Source organism: Saimiri boliviensis, chromosome 16 (genome assembly GCF_048565385.1).
Source record: "Saimiri boliviensis isolate mSaiBol1 chromosome 16, mSaiBol1.pri, whole genome shotgun sequence".
Classification (NCBI taxonomy): Eukaryota; Metazoa; Chordata; class Mammalia; order Primates; family Cebidae; genus Saimiri; species Saimiri boliviensis.
Genome location: NC_133464.1, coordinates 83,440,633 through 83,459,444, shown reverse-complemented (window position 1 = coordinate 83,459,444; position 18,812 = coordinate 83,440,633). Strand labels below are relative to the sequence as shown.

General features: G+C 42.9%; 1 protein-coding gene across 2 annotated transcripts; it reads right to left on the bottom strand.

The window, feature by feature from the left end:
- Nucleotides 1-12,323: 12,323 nt before the first annotated feature.
- On the bottom strand, nucleotides 12,324-15,487 carry AMER2 (APC membrane recruitment protein 2). Of its 2 annotated transcripts, XM_039473427.2 has the most exons (3): nucleotides 15,133-15,482; nucleotides 14,065-14,939; nucleotides 12,324-13,686 (listed from the first exon to the last, which is right to left on the bottom strand). In XM_039473427.2, exons 2-3 carry the CDS (start codon nucleotides 14,837-14,839, stop codon nucleotides 12,809-12,811), a joined length of 1,653 nt encoding a protein of 550 aa, XP_039329361.2. In that variant the 5' UTR covers nucleotides 14,840-14,939; nucleotides 15,133-15,482; the 3' UTR covers nucleotides 12,324-12,808. The 2 variants fall into 2 exon arrangements, with proteins under 2 accessions (XP_039329361.2, XP_039329360.2); XM_039473426.2 differs by having other exon boundaries at nucleotides 12,324-14,939; nucleotides 15,133-15,487.
- Between the last annotated feature and the right edge of the window lie 3,325 nt (nucleotides 15,488-18,812).

The window sequence follows — 18,812 nt, the reverse complement described above, 5'->3', positions numbered from 1 at the left end:
AATAATTTTTTAAAGACTTTATGTGGAACTGATAAAGTTAAGCCTTTCTTTTCACTGTATTCTGCAATTTGTTTCTGATGTCAGCCACTCAGGTTAGCATGGATTCTATGAAGTCAAGGGAGCAAGACTGTCTTCATTTCAGATGCCAGCCACATGTTCAGGGGTCTTGGGCCACTTGCACAATTTGGGGATTCCCATGACCCATTTATGTTTGGTAGTTCATTGTAACCACTCAGAGAACGTAGGAAAGTGCTAAACTTACTGTCGTAATTACTCTAAAGGATACAACTCAGGACCAGTCAAATGCAGAAACACGTGGGGCAAGGTCTGGGAGGGTTCTGAACACAGAGCTCCATGTTCTCTGTCCTTGAAATCAGGACATGTCACCTTCTTAGCACATCAGTGTGTTCACCAACCAAAAAGCTTATCCAAGAAGCCCCAGCATCCAGAGATTCTACTAGGGTTTCATTCCATAAATCACTGGCCACGTACTTGAACTCAATCTCCAGCCCTCTTCCCCATTCTGGAATTCAGGAGTAAGAAAGTCACGGCACAGAAGCCCAACCCTCTAATCTCAGGGTTGAGATTTCTGGTGTGACCAGCCCCAAACGTAAATCATCTCATTAGCATAAACTCAGGTGTGGTCCAGGAGCCCGCCATGAATAATAAAGGCAATTTTATTACTCAGGAATTTGCAAGAATTTAGAGGTTATCTCCCAGGAAGAGGAACCAAGACCAGACAAATTACTTATTCTACGAAAATCCCAAAGAACACCAGTTCATCACGTGACTCTCAGAACAAATTTCCCCCCAAAAGCAAGAATTGTATGATTTGCCCCAAAGGAAAAACAAATGAATGATTGGGAAGATAATGTTGGGCTAAAGGTCAGTATGAAGAAAGTCAGTTAAGAGAATAAAAAATAATGATGTTAATGAGAGGGAAAAATTAAAACCAAAAGTCTGCAAATACATGATCAATTTAAAGACGCAAGTCCCTGGGCAGCTGGCACCACAGACCCTCTGTAAGAGCGCAGCCGAGAATAGTATCACATTTTATTGCTATTTAAAGACCTACAGGTTGGGATACCAATACTGATAGATCATCACTCCTTGAACCAAATGTTGGGCTTAGACCTACCAATGGATGGGGCACTCTGCCTGGGGGAGAAGAAAGCCAGCTGACATCCACCAGGCGGCCACATATTATGGTGGTAGGCATGCATAAGGCCTGGTGCATTTCTACAAGACTGAGAAAACAAGATGTGATGCGAGTCTTCTGAAATGCACTCCCATGGGCAACAGGAAAGAGTTAGAAGCTTGTTAAGAAACACATTACCATCTGGAAAGAAGTACCAGACGTATATCTGTGAGAAACTGGTGTCTTCTGGGAAACACGGAGGTGCCAGCAGCTGACAGGGAGAGAGAAAATGACGATCACTGTGTTCTTGCCTGCCACTTTGGGAGGCCTGCTTGATGAAGAAAGATAAGAGGTAAAAATGTCAGGCACGCAGGCCTTCACTTTCTTCAAAGTGAGAAGCTTGCGGAATAACCTGAGTGCAAGTGAATTGGTTCCATTTTTTTCATTTCACAAAAAGTATGCAAAACTCTATACCAAAAGGAATATATAATTTTCCTAAAGTCTGGGATCTTGATTGTGTCTGCCTAATGCATTCTTCGCTATATATTAATCGCTTCCAAATGTCTGGATATTTGGTATCTGTAGATAACTGTCTTTTTCAAAAAGAAAAAAACAAAAAAACTTCCTTTCTCTAAGGGAAGAGGAAAAATATCGTTACAACTTTAAACAAATGAATCAATATTTCATCCATTCTAAGATGCGCATTTTCACAATTTTACATCTCTGAAATTGGGTGCATCTTGTAACTGGCAGTTTTTTTTTTTTTTTTTTTTCAATAAATGAAAGAAGAGAGCATCTATAGTATCTTAAATTGAATGAAATGTGAACAATTGCTTAAAATAATGTTGCTAGACAAATGTTTAAAGTTTGAAGAAACCCAGTGTCCTGAAGAGCTGAAGTACTTTTTTAAAAAATATTTTTAATTGCATTTCAGGTTTTGGGGTACATGTGAAGAACATGCAAGATGGTTGCATAGGTACACACATTGCAGTGTGATTTGCTGCCTTCTTCCCCTTCACCTATATCTGGCGTTTCTCCCCATGCTCTCTCTCCCCAACTCCCCACACCCCACTATCCCTCCCCCATTTCCCCCCAACTGACCCCAGTGTGTAGTGCTCCCCTCCCTGTGTCTATGTGTTCTCACTGTTCAACACCCGCCTATGAGTGAGAACATGTGGTGTTTGATTTTCTAAGAGCTGAAGTACTTTTAAGGAACAGGACAGGAATTAGGTATCCAACTTCTGGAATTGTTAGAGATCACTAAGGACTGCTTCAGTCATGTGAACCTATCACTTTGAGATCTCACGTTTCTTCTTCAATCTCTTAAAGTGGTAATTTATATTTATAGAGATCTTATTTTAACAGGAAACCATATTTGTATTCCTGGAATAAACCCAATTTAATCATGATGTATGGTTGATTTTACAGACTACTAGATGCAATTTTTTTCTCATAGTTTATGTAGAAATGTCGAATTTCATGATACAGATGTGTTTATAATTTTCTATAATTATATAAATTTCTATAAATTTGGAATTGCCCGATCACTAGATTTTGCAGAAACACTGGTTCTGCTATCTGGTTTTACTGCTTTGTTTTGTTTTGTTGGAAAGGGAGAGAGAGTTTAACTACCAATTCACTCTCCCTCATATTTCTAAGACTCTTTACGTTAGCTATTTCTTCTCAAGTCACTTTTGGTTATATATACGTATATATAAGCATATATTCCTATGTTTCACACACACACACAAGCACAAACACACACACACACACACACACACACACACACACAAATTTGCATGTACTACCTTGGCTTTAAAAATTTATTGTCATAATAGGCCAGACATAGTGCCTTATGCCTGTAATTTCAGCACTTTGGGAGGCCGAGGCAGGAAATCGCTTGAGCCTAGGAATTTGAGACCAGCCTAGACAACATGGTGAAACCCCATCTCTACAAAAAATAAAATAATTAGCTGGACATGGTGGTGTGGGTCTGCAGTTCCAGCTATTTGAGAGGCTGAGGCAGGAGAATTGCTTAAGCCCAAGGGGTCCAGGCTGTAGTGAGCCATGATCACACCACTGCACTCCAGGCTGGGCAACAGAACTAGACCCTGTCTTAAAAAAAATATTATTGCCATGATATTTATAACATTCTTCCATTGTACTTTTTATCTCTACTGCAACTGTAGTTATGTCCATCTAACTCTGGACCATTCTTGTATCGTTTCTGCCTTTTTCTTTAAAAATATTTTTATATCTTTTTCAAAAAATTTAATCTTTGTTGATCTACTTTAGGGTATCTTTGTTTTCTGTGTTTTTGCTTTCTGCTCTTATTCATATCAACTCTTATTTATTTATTTATTTTTTGAGATAGTGTTTCACTTTTGTTGCCCAGGTTGGAGTGCAATGGCCCTATCTGAGTTCACTACAACCTCCACCTCCTGGGTTCAAGTGACACTCCTGCCTCAGCCTCCCAAGTAGCTGGGATTTATAGGCCTGAGCCACCATACACAGCTAATTTTGTATTTTTCATAGAGGCGGGGTTTCACCATGTTGGTCAGGCTGATCTTTAACTCATGACCTGAAATGATCCACCACTGTGGCCTCCCAAAGTGCAAGGATTACAGGCGTGAGCCACCACACCTGGCCAGTCCTTAATTAAACTTTCTATGTGTTTATTCTGTTATTGTTTTCTTAACTTCTTATATTTAATTAAAATAGATTCTCAGCTTATTAATACTCAGCTCTTTATATTTTATAACCTACTTGAAGTTATTTCTAAAATTTCTCCTAAGTACAGATTTGGTTATATTTCACATCTTAATATGGATCATTTTCATAATTATGCACATCTAATGGTTTTCTAATATCCTTACTGATTTATTCTCTGATCCATGAGCTATTGAAAGGTGCATTTTTCAAATATCCAAATGTATGGAGTGATTTTAATTATCTTTTTATTACTAATTTCTAGTGTCGTTGTGTGTTGGTAAGAGAACTCATTCTGTGAGGAACTATTTTTTGAAATGTGTCAAGACTTAGGTCATGGTCTAGGATGTAGTCAGTATTCCCAAGTGTTTCATTTGCTTTTGAAAAGAATGTGAATTCTTTAGTTGTTTGGTTCAGGGTTGTAATGTGTGGCCAAACATGTTGCTCAAATCGTCTTTATTCTGAGTGATTTTCTGCCTGCTTGGTCTATCAATTACCAGAAAAAGGTCTAGGAAACAGTCCTTGCCGCCTTGCTGCGGATGCATCCACCTCCCCTTTTGGTTCTCAGCCCATTCTTGGGCCACAGAATGGAAAGCTCTCGGCCTCCAGGGATCAGTCGCTACATCTGCAGGTTTCCTGCCTCCCTTTCATGAGAGGCTTCCCTACCTATTACACATAGGAAATGAAAATACACCACCAAAAACAAAATAAACAAAACCAGAAAGCAACTCTTTAGAAAGACTTCAGTGGCCCCAATGTTGCCGCTACCTGACAGTCACAGCGTATCAGCTGACCTTATGAGGGATGATAAGGAATAAAGATTTTCCGAGTAAGGGGCTCAGAAATCAGATCAGAGTCGGAATAACACATGAGCTTTTCAGAAGGCAGCTGCCCAAACATAACAAGGAATTTTTCACTTGTTTACAAAGTGTAGAAAGAAATAGGGGCCTCTCATTGGTCTCTCCATGAGATAGTCACACACACTTCACCTCCTCATTAACACCATCATTAGTGCAATTTCTAAAAATTGAAAAGACTGGAAACAAAATGGATTCTGGAGAAATAACAACCCAAACAGTTCACTTTAAATGCAAAGGAGCAACAAAATTTATTGACTGAATTAAACACAACAATTAAAATGGCAGTGTTGTAGTTTCATTTTCAGATGTTTGAATGGAACATGAAAAGTGCTATTAGTCCAAGCTTCTTACATTCATTTAAAGAGTGACTATCAAAAACAGCAACATGCACAATGGTACATATGCACAAAATGGAATCACATCAACAAATATACAAAATATCCAAAATAAAATAGTTACAGGTTTAAAAATAGAAACATTGATTCCTCTATCCCATTAAACCACTGGAGTGGAGAAAGGAGAAAAGACCCTATTGCTATGTAGAATCCTTTTTTTAAAACAAGTTTTTAAAACATAGAATTAGTTCTAGGAGACAATTTTTGATGTTTTTCAGGGGTTTAACATTCTATTATAAAAATAATATCTATAAACCTACTAACAATTTTCCTCCTGTGCACAAAAATAATACCGCCAAAAGCTTGTCCTCAAAGACACGCCTGACTTTCAGGAAAACTAATTATAGAAATGGAGTTTCTCATTTGGGTTTTCTTTGTTACTATTTTCAAATAACCTACAATTCCCTCGATTACACCGAGATACTTTATATAAATAACTTGGGTAAAACCTGAAGCTCGCAGTGAGCTTGCTCGGCAGCTGGGGTCAAGTACAAATGACAGGAATTTACTCTGCCTACAACATCAAAAGCATTTTCCCTGATATTCCTGATAGACCTACCACTATCGGATCCTCCATGTTCAGTAAGATTTATCCTGGAAGAAATGAAAATGTTCAATATTACTTTGCTACGGTTTCTCCTCCTTTATTTAGAAATAAATGTGTGGTGGGAACCAATGGTTGTAACGTAGATATTTGAGAAGGTTCATTAATTCCTTCAGGCCACCCGGAGCCATTTCAGGGCAAGTGAACAAGCGTTTTCTGCGTGTCTGCTCCGTGCCCCTGTGCTATTGAACCAGGTATTTTTAGTGTTTCTGCTTTAGTTTACTAAATGATTCAGGTCTGAGAGTATCTGATAAAGTACAATATGTCTCAAATAACCAGAAACCTAGGCTCTATCTTATTTAAAACATATCTTCTTACATAGAGCAAAAAGTTATTCTACTTGATTATTGAAGAATTTCCAAAATTACCCCATTTTACCAATACCTACCTTACATGGTAAAGATAACAATGTGAAAAAAAAAAAAAAAAAAGCACAGAGCATCCTCCCTGACACCATAGTAAACATACAGGATATGTAAGTAGATTTCAACATAAAATACTTATCTTCACAGTGACTGACTTGTTGACGGTCTTCAATAGCTATTAGTGGAATGAGTTAATGAATCAGAAAATGTAGGCCAGGATTCAATGGCTGTAGACACAACATAGGATGGACTGCTTTTAAAGGAACCAGGTGCTTATTTCCGAAGTTCACAATTGCATCAAAGCAAGAGACAACTCACACAGCTGTCATTGAAACAAACCACACAGATAACAAGTTGGGAAAGAGTGGAGAAATTGGCGTCCTTGTGCAGCATTGGTAAGAATGTAAACAGACACACAATCACTGTGGAAAGCAGTACAGAAGTTCTTCCAAAAATTAAAAATAACTCTATTTTTAATTAGAATCACCGTATGACTGACCCAGTAATTCTACTTCTGGGTATTTATGTAAAAAAATATGTAAAAACAAAACAAAACACTGAATTCATGATCTTAAAGAGATATTTTCACTCCCTCGTTCCTTGGAGTGTTACTCACACTAGCCAAGACGTGGACATAATCTAAATGCCTGCCAGTGGTGAATGGGTTTTTTAATGCAGCGTATACATACAAGGGAATGTTACTCAGCCTGAAAAATGAAGGAAATCCTGCCGTATGCAACAGCATGGATAAACTTGGGGGACGCTGTGCTCGATGAAATAAGCCAGTCACAGAAGGACAAATACTGCGCGTTTCCACTTCTATAAGGGACCGAAAATAGCCAAACTCATAGAAGCAGAGAGCGGATGATGGTTGCCAGGGGCGGCTGGGGGCGGAAATGAGGAGCTGCTGCTTGGTGGGCACAGAGTTCCAGTTACACAGGATGCGTGGGTTACGGAGATTGGCTGTACAGCATTTGTCAATGGTTAACAATACTGTATTGTGGACTTAAAACTTAAAGAAGGTAGGCTGGGCACGGTGGCTTAGGCCTGTAATCTCAACACTTTGGGAGCCTGAGGCGGGCAGATCACTTGAGGTCAGGAGTTTGAGACCAGCCTGGCCAACAAGGTGAAACCCTGTCTCTACTAAAAATACAAATGCGTGGTGGCACATGCCTGTAGTCTCGGCTAATTGGGAGGCGAAGGCAGGAGAATTGCTTGAACCCTCGAGGCGGAGGTTGCAGTGAGCCGAGATCACGCCACTGCACTACAGCCTGGGTGACAGAGTGAGACTCTATCTCAAAAAAAAAAAAAAAAAAAAAAAAAGATTATAGAGGGTACATCTCATATTCAATATTCTTACTACAATTAAAACACACACACATATGCCTAGACCGCCGAGAACCCACTGAGACTGGGTTTAAGGTAGGAAAAAATGCAAATGAAACAAACATGCTTGGAATGAATGATAGCCTATCAGGAGGCAGCATCGCCGTGACAACAGAAGACATTTCCGTCTGTACTTCCCACGTTTATCCTAAGAGAAGAGGATCCCTCCAAGGGAAGGCCAATGTTTGCCTGCTCAGCATAGCACAGCGGCACGGTTCCCTGTACATGATTGTGAGCACCATCATCTCAGACACAAAACTAATATTCAGCTGCATGGACATGGGGTGGCTCTTTCTATCAGAAGTGAGCTAACAATGACATTAAGCAGTTCTCAGCTCTTCAGTTACTGAAAATCACTAAAGACTTTATATCCCTGTCCTAGAGACCAGGGGAAAAGAGAGAGAGAGACAGAGATGGAAAGGGACAGAAACCAAAAGGGTGAATTGAAGCTGTCGTGCTAGGGAGATAATATTACCTACCCCATATGGCTGTTAAGAGGACTAAGTCATTATTTCTAAATCTCCTTGCAGCGCCTGACACATAATAAGAATCCAATGAATTTAACCATTGTTACATTTACTATTTTTTAGAGGCATTTCTGTGGCTTAATTCATAGTGCCTTTCTTCAACCTCACACCACTCTGCTCCACCCCACAAACTATAAGCAACAACTGCAAACACAAAATAAAAGGTAAAATAAAATTGTTTTGTGTTTTTAATGAATATTAAGAAAATCCAGTTACAGCACAACTCAGGTGTGAGCTCCAAACTGAATGGGTTTTATACGTATTAGAAACAGTGTATGCCCCATAAATATGTGTTGCATTGAATTGAAGTACATTTCAATCATAAAAGGTGTCCAATTTCAGTTCTGGAGGCTTTGTGACTATGTTCATCTTTCCTTTTGCAGTTTGAGAAGGAACTCCTTTCCATAATCATGAAACTATCATTCTGAATCACCTCTTACAAACATCATCTGCAGTGAGATAATAACATTCCTTAGACGTGGCTATTGTTGCAGCAAACTGTCTCCTTTAAACCGTTACCACAGTACAAGGCTTTTCAGAAGCAACGCATGACAGCCACCAGGAAATTTTCAGAGCAAGATGAAGTCTCACAATCAATGGCCGCCTGTGAGGAGCCACACTCACTACACTGACAGTGTTACAGCTCGCTTCTGCCTGTGAAGTCCACACTTGCCTTTTGCTTTCCCACGCAGGCTCTATAAAACACTCATCTAACCTACTATCCATCCCTTTGGTCCCAAACCGTTTCATAAACATTTTTTGTGTGTAATGAATTGAAATTTTATAAGGCTGAGTTTTTACAATTAAGAACTGTTCCATTCATTCCTTGCTCTGCCTGGAGGAGGGGAATGGGAAACTGGGTTAGGTGAGGTATTTGGGTTTCTCCTCTTATTTCACTCAGATACTTTAAACTAGCTTTCCTCAGTGATGAGTGAGGCAATTGTGATGCATTTGCCTTATGTTTAACTGCAAAAACCTTCTTGAATTTATTTCTTAACAGTGAGAGTGGGATCAAAGCATATGTGAATGTCCTGGAACAGGTCTCAGTAGAAGCCAAGCATCAGGGGAGCCAAATCCATATGTTTGTAATTTGAGAGAGAAATTTAGAATGACTGACAGCAGAGAATGCATTCCCCCACGCGGACGGAGCAAACATGCTAGCGTCATGTGAAGTGTCCTATCACTGCTGTCTGGACACTTAGGAGACACGAGCTGCATGAGCCAATCTCTTCATACCAAGCTAAAGTCAAGAGTCCCCTTTACAATTGATCTGACAAAGGCATAAATAATGAAAACTCTTAGAAAATTCAAAGAAATCTCAACACCTGAAATCGTCTTTTTACCTGGATAATTGTGTAAGCAAAGGGCTATTTGCATACTGTTTAATTGCAAATACTTGGGAGATTACCTCTGAGATGAAGAAATAAATTCTTTAAACTCAGTAAGCTATCACTTTCATAGATATTAAATATTTTGTATTTAAATAAGCAGATAATTTGTGGAAAATGTACCTAAAGGAAGTCCTTTGTATCTTATATTCTATTGTTGTTATTAGGTGAAATAATAAAAATCTACTCCCGCTTGTGATTATTTAAAATGCTGAAGTAAAATTTCTCCCAATTGGTGCTAATGGCAGGATAAAAGCATCAACCACCATCTGTACTAAAGCAGAGTGTTTCAGCTAACATTGTATGCGTATTATAGACATTAAAGTCAGGCTGTCTTTGTGCAGAGCTATTAAACCAACTGATAAATTCTCGTCCAACAATTGATTTGGCTTTTTCCTGTCTAATTTGGGCAGCTTTTCAACCAAAGGAAGTCAATCAACTAAATATCTTAAAATATACATACATGGGAAAGATATAATTAGCCTCTATCCAATCCTTCCCTTTAAAAATCTGCAGATACGGGTCTGAATAATCTTCACAAGGTCATTAGATAATGTATTAATAAAAATTGGAATGTAAATCTAGGAAAATTCTTGAAAAAAACAACAATCTCCATGAATACTAATAAGAGAAAGTAGCCCTTGGCAGAAGAAAGCAACCATGATCCCTTTTTTATGACTGGAAAAAGTTGAGAATTCACTCTTCCTGCCACTTCAGGGATTTCCAATCAAGTGATTAAGGCTGTGTAATTCATTGCCCAAATCCATTATTTGATTCGTGCGGGTGCAGTTCTTTAAAATATAGGGTAATAAAAAGTGGAAAATATAAATTTCAAAAGAAAATATTGTATATCTTTTATAACTGGTTAATTGACAGGCCAGTGGAAATTAAGATAAACTGTGCTCACGTGCTCCTTTACTTATAAAGAAGAGACACAGCATAATGGTGTAAATGGAGAAATAAGTCCTACAATTGTGAAAGCAACAACTTTTCTTCTAGTGCTTAAGAGACATACTGCCTTTGCCTGAAAAACTTATGAGAATATTGTAATAGGAAAGGCAATATGTTTCTTAAGTTTTTCAGGTATTCTTAACTTTCCTGTACAATTGAACAAATGAACGAACAAAACTTTGCCATGGATTCATGCAAAGGGGAATATAACCCTTGCAGGAAAATGTACAACCAGGGAATCAAGATCCTTTGTTTTACAGCAAGGAATAAAATTTATATTTTCTCTATCCACTAGGGAAAGATGAATGTATTTTGACTCTAAATAGTACCAGCATCATGAAATCAAATTTAAATCCCATGTTTAAGACAGAAATAATTTCAAAAATAATTTCCAAATCTAGAGTAGATGTCTTTGTTAGTCTGCACACAGTTGAGTGCATGAGCACGTGAGTGTGAGATGCTTATATGAATTCTTGGTAGTGTGTTCAGAATGCTTAAGGCTATGTCTGCATACAGGGCCTCATCTACATACATAAAGAAATTAAATATTAAAAGATTACTTTGAAGTAACATTATGGATCTGAGACAATGCAATAAAAGCCAGTCATAGGACTAATCAAGAAATTCAGCAAATCTCCCCTAATGGAACCATTGCAAATTTAAAATGGGGAATGGCCTACTTTCTGCTACTGGCTCACATTTGCTTTCCTTTGATGCTCATTTATTTCGTTACTTTCTTTATATTATTAAAATAGGTTTTCATATATTTAACTTGCCTTATTCTTTCATTTATAAAACAGAAAAGAAACTTTAAAAGCATGTAACAAGAGTTCATTACTAATGCAATCTCTCTGGAAATAAGACTTATACAGAAGTGTTCATGTCGTTTACATATGTGTAGTTTCACTTGAATATTCATAATCTTTCTGGTATGATGAATCACCTCCTAGTAGAAGCTCTGGTCTTTTGATTAAATACACTGAAGTGTATTTCAAAAAGGATATTAATTTCATCATCAGACACTAATAGCATTCTAGGAACTGCTTCAGTTTATCATTCAAACTATCTAGGCATATAATAGCCCTTTCTAAAATAAATGTTTCATCTGAAATATTAGAAAACATACATAGAAGCAAACCATTTTTCAAAAAAAATCTTGGCATAAGGTGTTTACAATACATAAGCTTGCCAGTGTCATATTCTGAACACACTTGTCTTCATCATAAGTCTATAAAGCAAAAAACAAATGATATGAAAAGCTATATCTTTCTATTGTTTTTCTTTATGGGTTCCTCATTTTGCATTCGCCAGACTGAGGAATGGTTGAATCCAAAATTTTATAATCAAGCTTAAAAAAATATCTGAAAACCGGGGTTTGGAGTGAGAAACAGACTCTTAGCCAAGACAAGGCAGAGCCATTCCTCTGGGACACCAGCACAATAGATTTGTTTTTGTTTTTGAGAACCAGAGAACACATACAAAATAAAACCAGAATCGCTTCCCATTACAGCAATGGTTTGGGGACCGTCATCATGTTTAGCTCGAAGACCAGATTTTATATTCTAGATTATTGACTGATTACAAAATGTTAACAGCTGGATAAACTGTAAAATATGCATTATCTTCACATGAGAAGGTTACAGCTTATAAATGCTAAAATACTGTATCTATTGGCATTTAGTAAAATCTTTCCCTGATCCTGATTTCTGTACTGGGTGGGGGGAAGAAAAAACAAAAAAAGCAAAAGCCTGCTCTCCTGAGCCTTTTATATCTCCCCAAACAAATGATCCAAACGAATCAAACCAAAACTCGCCTTTATTTTCCCAGTGTTAGATACTTATCAATTTGCATACCTAGCAACTGAAGGTAAGGAAGTTTTCTGCCAATCAATGGTGCCCTCTGCTCATCAGGTAAATACCTGGCTGTTTCTGCTTTGGAGATGTTTTCCACACAGTGATATAGCAAAGGGTCTTTTTTTTTTTTTTTTTTTTTTTTTTTTTTTTTTTTTTTTTTTCCTGGAAAGGAAAGAGGAAAGAAGGGAAGGAAGGAAACGTCTTGGAAGAGGAGATCTCCTCTGGTTCTTCAGTGGTTCCTCCAGGCCTCTGGACACTGGCTCATGCCAACATCCAGGCATGACTCTTACTTAGGTTTGGCTAAGTCCTGTTTTCTGCAAAGGCAAGTAAAGGTGACTTCCAAGTGTTCAGTGCATTAAAGAAAAAAGAAGAAAAACCTAAAAGTAAAAAAGAAAAAAGTGCTTGAAAATAATTCTCACGGATTTATCTTGAGAGGAGAATTCCAATTGTAGCATCCCTCTTTCTGGTGTTACCCGGACCCTGCTCAGGGCACAAAGACCTCCTCGGTCCACGCTCTGGAGCAGGAGGTTTCTAAAAGACTTTCTTTAGGAAAAGCAAAACTTACTTTAGTGGTTTCCTGGGAAAAGTTGTATTCCTTGACATATGGCCCGTCCACCGTGGCCTGGAAGACCTCACAATTTTTTGGCACTGTCGTGGCAGGCCGCTGCCCTGATGGTGGTCCCAGCCAAGCCCCGGTTGCTGACTCTGCGGACCAGCACTTTGGAAACCGGGATTTTTGTTCTGGGCATCTCACTCCTGGAGGGTTGCTGGTGCACCACGGGATGGCTAGATGGAAGGTTGGCCAGGTGCTTGATGCTAATAGGGATCTTAGAGTCCTTCAGCAAGCTGCCTGGTGTTCGCAGTGGACAGGTGATGGTGCCTGGAGACACGGGCTTTAACCGGGACAAGCAGGACGTCTCCTCGCTGTCCTTCCCTCCAGGAAGGGTTGCTGGGCTTCCGTCGGGGTCAGCATAGAGATCGTAGAGCGCGTCCCCGCTGTAGCTATCCCGGGGGATGGCCGCCTTCGTCCCGCTGCTCGAGCTGTCTTCCTCTGGGCCTGGCGTGGTGGAGTCCCAGTAGCCCTCGTCGCTGTTGGGGACGCCCTCCTGCTGCTCCTTCTCCGGGTGCTTGGGCTTCTCCTTCGGATGGGGCTCAATGGGAATACGGTTGAGCCTCCTGCGCTTGACCGAGGACGCGTCCTTGGCCGCTTCCACACACCTGGTGTCTTTGGGGGTCTCGGGCACCACCTTGGTTTCCAGTGCAGCTGCCGCTTTGGCCGCGCCCTCCTGGGGCCCGGGTCCCTGCTCCTCGGTCTGTGACAGCATGTCCCAGAACTCCTGCAGATAGGTGTCGTCCACCTCGTCCGGGCTGGCCATCTCCTCCCCGCCTCCTTGGTAGGCCACCACGCCGGGGTTCTTTTTAGAGAGAGCCGGCTTGCCTGGCCCGGGGACATGCTTGTCACAGCTGGGACCTGCCTCTTCCTCTGGGTCTGCAATAATATCTCCACAGCCTGTAAGAGAGTCAAAGCTTTTCAGTGAAGTCACGTCAGAAAACATCAAACAAATACGATCTGCCGACGGGTCTGAGGGTGGATCGACCGAGGCAGGGTCCGGGGCGGCGGACGCCCGGCCGCTGCCGCCTTCGGAGTCGACAAGGGGGACAGTCTTTACTGGAACGGCCCCCGTCCTGGAAGCGTCCTCGGCCGTGCGGACCTCCCCGGGCCCCGGCTCGGGGGGTGCCCGGGGCTTCTCGGCGCGCCGCTGCCCCGCGGCGTCCTCTCCCCGGGCGCCGGTGTCGCCGGGGCGCGCGGGGCCCTCGGCCTCTCCGCAGCTCCGAGCTGGGGCGCGGTCGGCGGGGGCAGGCACCTCCTCTCCCCCTGCGGGCTCACCTGCTGGGTCTCGCGGGGCGTCCTGGCTGGGCTCCTCCGGCTCGCGCGTGGCTCTGGGCGTCTCCTCCTTGACGCACTCCAGGCTGGCGGTAAGCGAGCCGGGCAGGATCAGGCCGCCCCCGGGCGCGCGCCCCTCCGCGGCCTCCGCCTTGGCCCGCTTGTCCTTCCTGTGCCAGCGCATGCCGCTGAACAGCCCCCGCAGCCCCCGCTTTTGTTTGCCGCCGGCCTTGCTCGCGTCCGCGGGCTCTCCCTTGCCGTTTTCCGAGCGCCCGTTCTTCTTCAGCAGCGAGAAGAAGCTGTGCGACTTGGCCACCGAGCTGCTGGCGAGGGAGCCCCCGCCGGGGCCCGCGGCTCTTGGGGGCCCCGGGTTCGGCCGCCCCCCGCCGCCCCCGCCGCCGTCGCCCCCGCCGCGCGGCTCCTCCTTCCTGCCGCTCTCCAGCACCAGCACCTCGGCGAGCCCGTCGTGGGTCCTGCTCCTCACTAGCCCCGTCGGACCCGAGCCTTTCCCGTCCCCTTTGTTTTTGACCCCAAAAATGCTGGGCATGGTGCCACCCGATTTCCTCTTCTTGAATAATTTGAAGGCAGCTTTATTAATCTTCCCCGACGGCGGCTCGGCGGCCGGCGTTTCGGCTGCACAGTCACAATGCAAGTCCATGTCTGCCGCGAGGGTCCCGGCCCCGGCCTCCGCCTTCCTCCTGCAGACCCCCACGGACGCGCCAGCTCCGCCGCGCTCGCTGACAGCCCCGCCGCCGCCGCGGCTCCAGCTCGTCTCCATGGAAACCGCGCGGGATAAGCCGCTTTCGTCAGCAATGGGCTCGCGCCAGGCCACTGTCACCCGTATTCTAAATCAACCTGAGTCGAGCTCGCCGCCGCCGCTGCAAAAGAAACACACATAAAAGACCATCTTCCCTCCCGCAAGGGCTTATATAATACCCTAACCCACTTCCATCCGACTTGGCTTGGCGCTGCATGGCTTTTTTGTGGCAAGGGCAGGCAACACAGCCGCGAGCTGATGGCAGAAATTCGAGTCGTAATTACGGAATTCAAATGCCCTCAACTCTCACCCACCTTCCGATTCCTCCTCTAGACTCGCTCTTCAAGGGAGCTCAACCGTGCATCACGAAATGTCTCTTAAAACGACAAAGCAATCCCACCCAAAACAAAATGCTTGCTTTTCTTATTCTCTCTTCCGGACTCCATGCGTCTTCATGCCTTTCCCAAGCCCTTCGTGTCTGTCCTTAGCATCCGTGCTCTAAGCCCAGCAAGCAGGAAGTATGTCTGCCTGCAACCATGTCTTCTCCAGAGTTGAGCAACACTCTAGGTGCACGCTGTGTGGCTGTCATTGCGGTTATGATTCTTGTGACAAAAGTACACGCCACCAGTCAATCACTCTATCAGCAACCCAGCAATGCAAGCACAACAGCTCCCCGGGCCGGAGTCTGGCTGTACCTTTGGGACAACTATGACTTTTATCCCAGACTCCAGCCACCACGGGATGAAGTCACAGATGCCGCCGCCCAGCTCACATTTGGTAACAATAGACAACTTGACCGAGAGCACAGCCTGGGAATCTCAGACCCACTCCACAGGTGGGCCTTGGAGTCCCGGGTTCTGCCCTCTCCTTACCCACTCAGCAGGACACTGGCATTATTCCTGTCACTGCTGTGCCATCCCCCCCATACCACCAGGGCTGACTTGTAGCCCCCTTCCCCAATATATAGAGAAGGAAAAGCTTGGTAGGGGTCCTCGAGTGTCCAGTAGGGATCTCTTCTGTGCTCTGATTTCAAAAGTGACTGCTAATATTTTAACCTTGACATCTGATTTCATGATTCCAGCTGAGCACTTTTCAGCAAAAAGAAGAAATTTGGAGAAGCATATACATATATTAATATAACATGAATATGTAGTATATATTATTTAATCATTTGATTTATTATTTATTAAATATCATTTAAGAATATATGTAATATTTACATAGATATACAAATACCAGTCTTTTCCCCACTCATTTTTTATGTGCTCCCTGCATTATGCCAAGAAATCCCAATCCTCACCCATATAAGCTGGCATTTTCTTAGAGATGTATGTTGGCCATTGCAGCTTCTGTTGTTATGAGACACAGCTGGTTTAAATTTAGACCTTGGGGTTATTCGTTGTATTATTGCCTTTTTTGTTTATTTTTTATCAAGAACACTGTTTTGTAAAACACAAATCAGTGAGCTCAGGTTGAGGAGAGGTTGTCCCTTCCAGACTAATCCCATCATCGAGCATCTCTCCTGGAACAGGAAGTAAGGTGAAGCCAGAGAGTGGCCTTCCTGGATTCTAATTGACCACTTGACATGATGAATCAGAGTCCTGGGTGCTTTCTGGGGAGATCGGGTGTAAGGAACTGTAAAGAAAAACCCATTTGTTATGTCTTTACAACCTTTTGAAAAACAATAGAAAGTCTCTCTCAATTTTACACACACACATACACATACATGCTTAGATTTGCGGGTTACTATGTAGCTCTGTCAGTATGGACGAGTTTATGACTGGGATCAAGGAAAAGTGAAGTTGCCTATTAAAAACTCTCCCTTTTTCCATTGGGAAAAAGTGGTCTGCTTTTTCACCCAGCAGGACAGGCCAAATGTGACTCTAATTTACATGAGAATCTTGGGGCCTCCTGGGAGAAATCTGACAGAGAACTTTGGGATGGATATCATTCCTTGGGGACGTCAATGCTCAAATGAAGAGAAAGAGACAAAGCTGTCTTCAGCCTGGGGACGGTGCCCTCGCTGTGAGTTACTGGCCCTGAGAGGGAAGAAAGCGAGGACCCCTGGAACCACCTGAAGGCACTGGGCATGGGGGCTGTAGAGGCTGCGGTGCGAGTGAGGACCCTCCAGCATCCTCCTACCCAACGTCCTTGTTACAGGGACTATGGGGAAAAGGAGGGTGAGTCCAGCCTAAAGGAACTTACTAGAAGAGCCAGACAGGTGAGGAGAGAGCCTGCAGGGGAGAGAGATGAGGGCAGGATGGTTTGATGGTCCGATGGTTAGAGCCAGGTTATCAACCATCACGAAGACTCAGCCAGACCTTACATTAAACTTCACAGTTAAGGGTGGAGAAAATAAGATGGTGATTTTTTTCCCCCTGAAAGACCGTGAAAGTGAAGATAATTTTACCACAAGCCCTCCTGTTTTTGTTTACAGTTTCTTCTTTCATTTTTTTCTCCCATCCTGCCCCAGTTTGGGAGTGAACAGAATATTAGAGTAGAGAGAAATAGAGAACAGGACTGAAGGGAAATGTTTCAGGGAAAAGCCATTCCAAAAAATAGGGTGTATTGCAAATGCAAACAGCAAGAGGATTTTGCTGGAAGACGTGTGTGGGCTTGTTTACAAATATTACCTGAATTGTAGGATATTAAGGGATAATGAGGAAGCAGGATCCCTTTACAGACCCACGGCAGGCCTGGTGCAGTGGCTCACGCCTGTAATCCCAACACTTTGGGAGGCCGAGGCCGATGGATCATGACGTCAGGAGTTCAAGACCAGCTGACCAACATGGTGAAACCCCGTCTCTAGTAAAAATACAAAAATTAGCTGGCCATGGTGGCTTGCGCCTGTAATCCCAGCTACTCAGGAGGCGGAGGCAGAAGAATCACTTGAACCTGGGAGGCAAAGGTTGCAGTGAGCCGAGATTGCACCATTGCACTCCAGCCTGGACGACTGTCTAAAAAAAAAAAAAAAAAAAATACCATGGCAAGTTTAAGGTAAAGCTAGTGGCCTCCTTATGGCCTCCTTAAGCAGAAATGCTGTGATACCTGAGAAGTCCCTCAGCAACGGCCACACAGGGCCTCAAAGGGAAGCTCCTTGGTGGTTCGCCTAAGATAGAAAATTCCACCCAGGGCCGGGCACAGTGGCTTATGCTTGTAATCCCAGCAATTTGGGAGGCCGAGGCGGGCGGATCACTTGAGGTCAGGAATTTGAGACCAGCCTGGCCAACATGGTGAAACTCCGTCTCTATAAAAAAAAAAAAAAAAATTAGCCAGGTATGTTGGTGCCTACCTGTGATCCCAGCCACCGCGGATGCTGAAGCAGGAGAATCGCTTGAGACCGAGAGGCGGAGGCTGCAGTGAACCCTGAGATCATGCCACTGCACTCCAGTCTGGGTGACGCAGCAAGACTCTGTCTCAAAAAAAAAAAAAAAAAAAAAAGAAAGAAAAAAAGAAAATTTTACCCAGTAAGCTTTGGACAAAGGGCTGGACTGCTTTGAAGGTACCCTAAAAAAGGAAATGATATGTTGAGAATGATGATGACGAAGTTAAGTTCTTAAATGGTTCTTCCTGTGTTTCTCTTCATATTTTTCTTTGTTTTGAGTACCACCCTCCAGAGAAGCTCACTACCTAGAGAAAAAAGCCCCAGCAAAACGACAAATACTCCTTGGTGCCAACAAGTCTTCCAGCAAAATCCACTTGCTGTTTGCATTTGCGATGCACTCTATTTTTTGGAATGGCTTTTCCCTGAAACATTTCCCTTCAGTCCTGTTCTCTATTTCTCTCTACTCTAATATTCTGTTCACTCCCAAACTGGGGCAGGATGGAAGGAAAGAATGAAAGAAGAAACTGTAAAAAAAAAATGGGAGGGCTTGTGGTAAAATTATCTTCGCTTTCATGGTCTTTCATGGAAAAAAAAAATCACCATCTTATTTTCTCCACCCTTAACTGTGAAGTTTAATGTAAGGTCTGGCTGAGTCTTCGTGATGGTTGA